At 38.6% G+C, this 11,399-nt stretch overlaps 1 protein-coding gene across 1 annotated transcript in view; it reads right to left on the reverse strand.

Annotated features, from left to right (window-relative positions):
• The window catches only part of LOC130031977 (calcium-activated chloride channel regulator 4-like), a 32,746-nt gene extending 23,823 nt beyond the window's left edge, over positions 1-8,923 (reverse strand). The window contains exon 1 of the mRNA XM_056123540.1: positions 8,765-8,923. Within this exon, the coding sequence (XP_055979515.1) occupies positions 8,765-8,923 (159 nt within the window). The remainder of the gene's footprint in view (positions 1-8,764) is intronic.
• Between the last annotated feature and the right edge of the window lie 2,476 nt (positions 8,924-11,399).

An 11,399-nucleotide genomic window follows, 5' to 3' on the forward strand; every position in this document is an offset into this window, starting at 1 on the left:
TGGAAGAATTTCAAAGAAATGAAAAAATTTCAAAGAAATTCTCAAAGAACTACTGTCACCCCTTGATATGCAATATGGCAGTCTGTAATGCTTCCCAGGAACGTCTAATGCTGAATTTCTAGAGTTTCTTTTCTGTCTTTTTCACCTCTCTTAGGGTTTTCAAACCATACCCATCAATGCTCAGGGGTTATTCTTGGCTCTGCACTTAGGAATTACTACTGGAGGTGCTTGGGGACAAGGTGGGAGATGGGATGCCAGGGATCATACTCAAATGGGCTCCATGCAAGACAAGTGTCTGACTCACTGACTATATTTTCAGCTCCTTAAAATGAAATTAAAAAATCAAATTATGTAATCCAAAATGCAACAATTAACCATTTGAAAATTGATTTACAAAGTGAAATCCCATTTACTGGGACATATAAAAATTAGAACAGCTAATCAGGATAAATTTGATCAAATTTAGCAATAGACTATATATATCCCCACCTCCCAAATCTATCTCACCTCCCAAGCCAGAAGTTTGAAAGGTTTTGTTAAGCACTCATTGGATATATGATTTAAATTTAACCAGCGTTGACAGTTTTAATAAAAAATGCGGACTGTTTTCCTAGTCTACATTTGAATAGCAATTATTTCAGTTTGTCAAACATCTTGTGTACCAAACTCTTGTCAATATTCACAGAACATCAAACTGTTCATAGATTAAAACACAAGTAGTCACCAAAGATCCACCCTATTCCCCCAATTAACCAATCCTTAATGGAATCCAAAGTATCAACCTACACGTGTAGTATAGATGTACCTATCTATGCATGCATGTATACAAACATCTACACATACTGGGAATAAATATTACCAGGTATAAATTGTAGTGGGTATAAATAAAAGTTCCTGTTAACATTCATTTTCAATTGGGGCTAAGAGTCCTGCACATTGGGATAGATTTTATATGTCAAAACTGAAAAGTAGTGCTAAAATATCACTTTCCTCAAGACAGAATGCAAATCACTTGTTCCTCAGTATAAAAGCTTAAACTCTTGAGTATAGAAATGGTTATTAGGTCAGTCAAATAAATAAATTTTGGCAAAGTGATACTGCTAACACCTGGGAAAACTGCAGTGTCTTCTGGTGGTTCTTATTTTCCTCACTGTCCGTGTTCAGGTTTTATTCTTTGCTGAGTCCACAGAATTTGATGGTCAGTTACTTAGTCAATCCTGCCTTGCAGTAAGTTTAGTTTTTTCCTATTAAGTTTTTTCTCAAAATTCCTATAATGTCTGAACTAGGTCAAGACTAAGACATTGAATTTCTGAAAACAAGTACCCTCAACCCCCAAAACACAAGAATAAAAGGAATGAGGACAATCAACAGTTTGACATGAAATAATTAAGAATTATTCTAGTTAAAAACTAAGATTCAACAATACTGCTAGTTGAGGATAATTCAATTGATGATAATTCCATCTTCTCCAAGTGATCAGAACAAAATCCTTAAAGTCGCTTTGTTCTGCTCTAGGTATTCTTTTTGGGAGATTGCGTTTCGTTGGTCTTTGGGAGATTGCGTTTTGTTGGGTCTTGGAGTTGTAATGTTCTCCATGTGTTATACTCTAGGCAACCAAACTCTGCCATTTCTATCAGGCGGGTCTTGTGTGAAAGTTTCTCCCTGTAGTGGCAACAAAAGTCTAACAGATGTTCTTCACATAAAAATGAGGAATATTGTCTTTTCATGGATTTAAATGAAGCAAATGAAGTGCTTACAGCAGTGCGTTGATTTTACTGGAAGGTCAGCTCATCCTCCCGTACTCTAACCTGGGACTTGGATTTCTCCCTGCAAGCCCCCCTCAGGTGTCCTCTCCGAACCAGGGAGAGAAGCAGCCCCGAGCCTCTGCCTCTTCCTCTTTGTTCCCCAAGCTGTGCTGGTCTTCTCCCCTACCCAATCTTTACTCCCTGCCCAAGCACCAGGTACCTGTGGGGGCGTGGCCTTATCAGAAGTGGGCGTGGCTTTGTAGAAGTGGGCGGGGCCTAATTTTGCTCAGGCTAACGGTTCATGCTGCCACAGGTAGTTTAGCCATACCAAGAAACCTAGTCTCCAAACCTACACACCAACATGAAAAATGACGCAAATCCCCACCACATGGGGAGGACAATGAAAAGAATACAGAAGACTCTGTTGATACTGCTCACCCAAGGGAGCTCCTGACAAAGAATTCAGATATGAAGTCACGAAGAAGTTCAATCAACTCAATGAAACAGTCAGACAGACATCGAGTAAATGACAGAAAAAAATCGACAAATTATGGGAAGAAATGAGAGCAGAAATGTCACGAATAAAAGATTCCGTAGATGAAATTAAAAACTCAGTCTCTGCCCTCAATACTAGAATGACCACAGCTGAAGAGAGAATCAGTGAGCTGGAAAATCAGCTGCACCAAGTCAACAGGCAACAACAAACAATGGCAATGTACCTCAAAAATGCTCTAGAGAGAATCAGAGTCCTAGGAGATGATTCCGAGAGGAACAACATTAGAATCATTGGAATGAAGCTGAGGGAAACAATTCCAACGATAAAACCACGGATAAACTAATCATTGCTGAAAAATTCCCAGAGCTCGACAATGCAGCCATTCATGTTCAAGTAACCCGTAGGGTGCCAGCTAAAACAGACCCTAACAAAAACACTTCAAGAAATATCATAGTTAGAATGATTGATGCTGCTGATAGAGACACAATACTGCAACCACCAAGATCAAAGAAGGAAATCACATACAAAGGAACACCCCTTAGATTCACAGCAGACCTATCAGAGGAAACCCTCCAAGAAGGAAGGCAATGGTGGTATATAGTGAAAAAACTCACTGAAATGAATGCTTCACCAAGAATACTATATTCAGCTAAACTCTCACTCAAAATTGAAAGAATGGTACACTATTTTCTAGATAAACAGCAGCTCAGGAACTTCATAGACTCTAAACCAAACCTAAAACAAGGGCTAAAGGAGCTACTATGAAATAAGACAAACCCTACAAGAACAACAGTCCTTTACAGAAAAATGACACAAAACCCTGTAACAATAATGTCTCTCAATCTCAATGGTCTAAATACACCATTTAAGAGACACAGACTGGCAAAATGGATTCAGAGACAGAACCCAACATTCTGCTGCCTACAAGAAACTCATCTCAACAGTCATAGCAAACAGAGACTCAAAGTCAAAGGATGGAAAACAATCCTGCAAGCAAACAGCTCCCTCAAAAAAGCTGGGGTGGCCATACTAGTATCCAACAACATTAATTTCAGTTTGAAAAAGATTAGAAGGGACAGCGAAGGCTATTTTCTCTTCATCAAGGGATAGGTACAACAGGAAGAAATCACACTCTTAAATGTACATGCACCTAATGAGGGAACAGCTAAATATTTAAAACAACTGCTAACAGATTTTAAGGAGGACATTGCTAGCAACACAATAGTAGCTGGAGACTTCAACATCATGTTACCACCTCTGGATAGATCAACAATAACAAAACTCAGCAAGGAAACATTGGATGTGAAAGAAGAAATAGAAGAGAAAGGGCTTATAGATCTATACAGGATTTATACCCCAAAAAGAAAGAATACACATTTTTCTCCAGTGTGCACAGAACATTTTCAAAAATAGACCATGTACTAGGGCACAAAACATATCTCAATAGAATAGGGAAGATAGAAATAGTATCAACAATCTTTTCAGACCACGATGCACTGAGAATAGAAGTGAATCAAACACAGACGTGAAGAACACCTGGAAATTAAACAACTCGATGCTGAACAATGAGTGGATCAGGAAGAAAGTCAGCAGGAAATCAAAAGATACTTGGAAACAAATGAGAATGAAGACACAAGCTACCAGAACTTGGGATGCAGATAAAGCCGTATTAAAGGGAAAAATTAAAGCTCTGTAAGTATATCTCAGGACAGAAGACAGGGTGCACATAAACAACTTGACTTCACAGCTCAAGAAAAGGATCAACAGAAGGAGCGCAAATCAGGCAGAAGGAAAGAGGTCATAAAAATTAAAGCAGAAATCAACGACATGAAAACCAAAGAAACAATCTGAAAGATCAATGAAACCAAGAGCTGATTCTTCGAGAAAATAAATAAGATAGATAAACCACTAACAACACTACAAAGAAACAGGGAGAGAGAACCCTAATAAACCTATTCAGAAATAAGAATGGGGATATCACAACAGAAACCAAAGAAATTCAAAAGATCATCAGAGACTACTTTGAAAGTCTGTATGCCATGAAACAAGAGAACCTAGAAGAAATTGATAAATTCTGTATTCCTATCATCTCCCGAGGCTGAATAAAACGATCTACAGTACCTGAAGAGACTTATTAACATCAAGGATATTGAAACTGTAATCAAAAGTCTTCCCAAAAACAAAAGCACAGGTCCAGATGGATTTACTAGTGATTTTTTCCAAGCAGTTAAAGAGGACCTATTGCCAGTTATTCTCAAGCTATTCCAGGAAATTGAAGAAATAGAAACTCTCCCAAACAGTTTCTATGAAGCCCATATCTCTCTAATACCAAAAGGAAACAAAGACATCACAAGAAAAGAAAACTACAGGCCGATATCCTTGATGAACACAGATGCGAAGTCTCAACAGAATACTAGCCAATAGAATTCAACAACTCATCAAAAAGCTAATACACCATGATCAAGTGGGATTCAACTAGGTAGGTAGGTCGGACTACAGCTGAATCTTATGAAGACAATGTTTATGAGAAACAGGCTCCTTCCTGACGCCCCATTCGCTCTCAACGGAATGACCATTTCCGAATGCAACAGCTATGTGTACCTAGGTCAAGAAGTTAACATGACAAATGACCTGGCACCCAGCTGCGCAGGAGGAAGAGAGTGGCTTGGAACGCCTTCAAGAGCATCTAAGAAATATCTAAGAGGATGAAGAACCTCTGGCTCCGGGCACATCTCTTTGATTCCACTGTTCTTCCTGCTTTAACATATGCCTCAGAAACCTGGGCCCTATGCAAACAGGATGAGAACACTATTCAGGTCTCCCAAAGAGGAATTGAAAGAGCTATGCTTGGAGTATCACGTTTCACTCAAATGAGAGAAAGAATCCAGTGTTCCGACATCTGTAAGTCTACAGATTGGGAAAGAATATTCACCGCATACACATCCAACAAAGGGTTGATATTAAGGATATACAAAGTACTGGTTGAACTGCACAAGAAGAAAACATTCAACCCGATCAAAAATCATGGACAATCAAGAATCAGGGACGCTGTCTCGTTTGCCAAGGTGTCAAAAATCAGATGGGCTGGTCACGTAATGAGATTTAAAGACGACCGCTGGACTAGAGCTGTTACCGACTGGATTCCACAGGATGTCAAAGACCGGGTGGCCGCCCACCTACCAGATAGTCAGACTTCTTCATGAAGATCATGAACGATCAGTTTGAGGCTCTTCATGTTCCTAGAGCGAACAGATGCCATCGGGCTACACTAGCACACAACAGGGACAAATGGAGACTTTACTGGCGCCTGCTCAAGCAAATCAACGATTAACGGGAAGTCAAATGATCAAGTGATCAAGTGATATAATAAAGTTGCAGGCTATAAAATTAATACCTAAAAATCCATGGCTTTTCTATACACAAATAGTGAGAGAGAAGAAAGTGACATGAAGAAAACAAACCCATTCACAATTGTGCTCCAGAAAATCAAGTACCTAGGAATCAGCTTAACTAAGGAAGTAAAGAACCTGTAGAATGAAAATTACAAAACACTGATTCAGGAAATAAAAGAGGACACGAGAAAATGGAAAAATATCCCCTGATCATAGATCGGGAGAATTTACATGGAAATACTTCCCAAAGCACTGTACAAATTCAATGTGATCCCTATTACGATACCCATGACATTCTTCAAAGAAATGGAGCCAACAGTCCTGAAATATATATGGAAAAATAAGCCCCCACGAATAGTTAAAGAAATTCTTGGGAAAAAGAAAATGGGATAAATCAACCTCCCTAAATTCAAACTCTACTACAAAGCAGTAACAATTAAAACAGCATGGTACTGGAACAAAGATAGAGCTGTAGAGCGATGGAACAGGGTTGAATATACTGACATCTCTCCTCAAGCATATGATCATCTAACCTTCGATAAGGGGGCAAGAAAAGTGAAGTGGAGCAAGGAACGCCTCTTTAACAAATTGTGCTGGCAAAACTGAATGGCTACATGCAAAAAAGTGGGCTCAGATCTCTGCATAACGCCATGTACAAAAGTAATATCAAAATGGAATAAATACCTCAACATCAGACCGGACTCCATAAGGTACATTAAAAACAAAGTTGGCAAAACCCTCCATGACATTGAAGCTAATGGTATCTTCAAAGATGTCATGCCACTGGCCAAGCAAGTGAAAATAGAGATAGATTAATGGGACTTTTTTGCACTAAGAAACTTCTGCACCTCAAAAGAAACAGTGACCAAAATACAAAGAGAGTCTACAGATTGGGAAAGAATATTCGCCGCATACACATCCAACAAAGGGTTGATATTAAGGATATACAAAGTACTGGTTGAACTGCACAAGAAGAAAACATTCAACCCGATCAAAAAATGGGGTGATGAAATGAACAGAAATTTTCCCAAAGAAGAAATCCAAATGACTAAAAGGCACATGATAAAATGCTCCACATCATTAATCATCAGGGAGATGCAGGTCAAAACCACAATGATATATCATTTCACACCACAGAGATTGGCCCACATCCACAAGAACAAAAGCATCGGGTGCTGATGCAGATGTGGCGAGAAATGGACCCTCTTTCACTGCTGGTGGGAATGCCGACTGGTTCAGCCCTTTTGGAAAACAGTATGGACGATTCTCCAAAAATTAGAAATTGAGCTCCCATTTGACCCAGCAATACCACTCCTGGGAATGTATCCCGGAGAGGCACAGAAGTATAGTCGAAGGGACATCTGCACTTGTTTGTTCATTGCAGCACTCTTTACAATAGCCAGAGTCTCAAAAAATCCTGAGTGCTCAAGCACAGAGGACTCATTAAAGAAACTTTGGTACATCTACACAATGGAGTACTATGCAGCAGTTAGAAAAGATGAAGTTATGAAATTTACATAGAAGTGGTACTACATGGAAAGTATTATGTTAAGCAAAATGAGTCAGAAAGAGAGGACTAGACATAGAAAGATTGCATTCATCTGGGGAACATAAAGTAACAAAATAGGAGACTAACACCTAAGAGTGGCGGAGATTAATACCAGGAGATTTGCTCCATGGCTTGGAGGCCAGCAACACATGCTAGGGTGAAAAGGGAGCTCAGAATGAGAAGGGAGCACCAAATAAAGGGTTTTGGGAGGATCCTCCCAGGATGGGAGAAACATGCTGAAAGTAGACTATAGACCAAACTTGATTACCACTCAATGCCTCTTTTGCAAACCACAACACCCAAAAGGAGAGAGAACAAAAGGAAATTCCCTGCCACAGAGGCAGTGTGGGATGGGGGGGGGGGTGGGAGGGATACTGGGACCTGTGGTGGTGTAAAATGGGCACTGGTGGAGGGATGGGTATTTGATTATTGTATAATTGATATCCAAGCACAAAAATTTGTAAGTCTACAACTGTAATTCATGGTGTTTCACTAATAAAAATTTTTTAAAAAAAGAATTAAAGTCATCATCACAACATAAAACCAAAATCCTTAAATTTTTAACTCCTATCATTTTGATATTCTCCCTTAGCACATATACATTAAAATCATATGAAAATTATCATTGATATCCTCAGAATATCACATCACTTGAGTTCTCTCTCCTACAATATACTGACCCTTACTCACTGTCACTTCTCAATTGTAACAGCATCTTATCCACTGTCCTGCTCCAGCTCTATGGTCTCAGGATGTGTGATAAGTGGAAGCACCCTCATCCTCAGAGTTTTGTCCATGTTACAGGCAACGGTTGGGAAACATGCAGGAGAGAGCTCACCCCTTTTCTGTTCACACTCACCCCTTTCATGATTCCCGTTATGTTTAGAGTCATTCTAGTGACCTGGGGGTTGCAACCTCAATCTCTCTGCTCTCCCCACCATTTCACCTTATTATTCTAGGTTGATTTCCAGGTCATACCAAACCAGCTCTTACCTCCATGCCTCTAAACCTGCTGTTCTCTCTTTCTGGTTTTCAATGGGCTCCTCTTTCACACCTGTGAGCTATCAACCTCAGATATTATCTCCAATGTGAAGCTTTCTCTTGCAACCAAACATGAAATGTAACCATATTCTCTCCCTTCACCAGCAATGCCAACATTTTCCATTCCTTTTTGCTGATTTATTTTTCTTCATAGCAGTTTTCTAACATCTGCCCTGCTTTTTCATATCTATTATTATTTATAACCTGAGAATAACATACACTGCCCAAAAGCCAGCGCTTAAAAAATTTCCTAGTGTCCCTCTGACTATCCAGAAGAATTCCATTGGTGTTTGTTTAGAAACAGCAATTCCAAATGATGAGGTTACAGATGAGAAACCGAGGCTCAGGAAGAGGCATACCTCAAATTTTTTGGTCTTTAGTGAAAGAAAGCAGAACCCTTTCTTGCTCCTCCAATTCTCATGTCCCACTACAGCATCATTTTCACAGCATCATGCTGCTTTTAAGTTTCTTGGAGTGTTCAAAACTCTTTCTAATAATAATCACTAACATGCTTTTTCTTTAATTCAAGCAGAATTCTTACCTGTATTTGTGTAATTAGAGCTTCATTTTCTGGCACATCAGGGTTTATAGCCACAAGAATGCCTTCATAGCCGTTGCCTTGCAGTTTTATCAGGGAAGAATTGCAACTCTGTAGCAGGCATAGAACAGAGAGGAAGACAAAACTTCTGAGGGTTCCCATCCTTCACGTCTCCTCTCTCCCTTACCTTATTTATCTCACACACACACATATATATATTGTTTAATATTATCAGGTGATAATGGGTGCGGATTATACAAAGTTCAACATGACACATGAGGAAATATTGTAGTTCAGATAACTGTTTTATTGTATGTCTGAGTATATTGTATAAAGTGATCAGATGCAGGAATACAAGATTTTTTAAATAAAATCATTACATATTTCTTATTTAGGAAGATTTTCTTAAACTTTCTAGTTTGCGTGGCTTTCCTCAATAAAAGTATCTGCATTGTAAATTCTGTCAAGGCAATGTGAAAAATAATATTTTATGATGGAACAAATAGGAATAGTAATGCTAATATCCTTAGTTTTGCAATGTCATTGAAATTATCATTTACATTATTTATCAATATGTAATGACAGTCAATTGGAGATTATTAAGTTTAAGTATTACCAAATTAGTCACGAAAGTTTCTCTGTCTGTTTCTTTTCTGTCTCTCTGTCTCTTTTTCTCTTTCCCCTTTGCTGAATTTCTAAGCCTCTTTAGTTCATGAAGTGGGAGTTCTTTCTTTGCTTCAGAGATATCTCTATCTATAACAGGTATTTGTGTCTGTGTGTGTGTATGAAGAAAGTATTTTTTCAAATTAAGAAAATACATACCAAGTTCAAATGAGCTGATTTTGAATATGTTATGGATATCTTAGAATAAGGACATGACAATGATTCTAAAGTTGGTGTTTAAATTCTTTGCCTTACTTTCTTTATGTCTCCAACATTTTGTTTTATTTACATTTGACTCAATAGCAGTTTTACAAAAATGATAACAGGAGCAGATTTGAAATTTCTATATTCAATTAATTATTTGAGGTAAAGTTCTTTATGTTACAGGGGGATGTAAAGTGAAGAGGAATGTAATGTTCATTTTATGTTTATTTTCTTGTTAACATTCCATCTCAGATATCTTATCTTCTCTGGGAATTTAACAGAGTGACGCCGAATTCTTCAGAGATAGAGAGTGAGTCTTTTGATTAGCATGGTGGCAGAGGTGTCTCTTGACTTTGAACTTTTAGTCATAAGTGAATCAGATGGTAATAGTAATAGCTAGTTTGCTACCTCATGGTAAAAAGATTTGTATTATGATGATGATACAGGAAAACAGAGGATGATTTCCTCCCTGGGTTTTCTGGAAGGAATGAGATTTATATTCTTTTCAAAAATAAAAAGGGAGGAGAAATAGTACGATGAGCAAAATGCTTTCCTTACACAGCCAATCTAGGCTACAATGGGCATCACATATGGTCCCCTGTTCCCCTCCCGGAGTGATTTCTGAGCACAGAGCCAAGAGTAATCCCTGAGCACTACAGGATATAGATCCCAAACTAAAGCACAAAGAATTTAAAAAGAAAAAGGACCAGATAGTACAACCATGAATGTGCACTAAGGTGGACAGTCAACTGAATTCAACGGCTGGCACTGCATGGTGCTTGATCATAGTAGGGCACAGCTTTGGAGGCCACCAGCACTAGTGATATTGCTTGGTTAATTCTTGCCATCAATACACCTGACCAACGTCAATCCTCTGGCCCTTGAATGAAGTGGTCAACCTGTGCCCTGGAGACAGTACAATACTTAAGGCACTAGCCTTGAATGTGGCCTACCTGGTTCCAGTCCCCAGCACTGCAGATGGTCCCACGGGCACTACCAGGGATGATTCCTGAGCACAGACTTTTAAGAGAGCCCTGAGCACAGTTAGCCAAAACAAAAGATAAATGCCATCTTTATAAGTATAGAACTGGTTTGAAAATAGACCACGAAGTCAGGCAGATCAATACAATGTGTAATTGGTGAAGTTGGACTAATGAATATGCCTTACTATGAATGCAAATTTGGGTTTCTACTGCTTCTTTTGAGAGCGATTTTTACTTAAATATGTTGTACCATTGTGGAAGGAAAGAAAGAGTGGCTACCAAATCTTCCACTGAATAGAATGACAGGATCATGGTATAAGTTTGCTTCACACAGGAATTGAACCAGAGCACATACACACAGTGGACAGGAAATCCAAAAGAGAAGAATGAAGTAAAAGTCTTATGAGTTAAGTTTTAATCTATTTACATCACATGTTGATAATGAATAATTAATAAAAATTTAAACTTAGTGTTGTCTTCATAATACTATGAGTGATTTCAGCAATTTCAAGGGAATAGTTTTTCCTTTTGTATTTTTAATGTTTAATATTTATTTGTGGGGGCCATTCCAACTGGTTCTCTGGAGAGCCAGGTGTCTCTCTATAGCCTAATACATGAAATAGAAGACAGTGTTACATCACGCATTTTTGTAATTCTTAGAACATTGCACCATAAAAAGAGTCTTACTGGTCTTTTTGCCACATGATGCTTGACTTCCTTTCCCCCATTCTCTTTCTGGCCACTCTCTGGGACTGTAAAGTCACCAGCACTTCCAAAGCGTTCTGTTC

The sequence above is a fragment of the Sorex fumeus genome, unplaced genomic scaffold, assembly GCF_029834395.1.
Source record: "Sorex fumeus unplaced genomic scaffold, SorFum_2.1 ptg000047l, whole genome shotgun sequence".
NCBI classification, from domain to species: Eukaryota; Metazoa; Chordata; class Mammalia; order Eulipotyphla; family Soricidae; genus Sorex; species Sorex fumeus.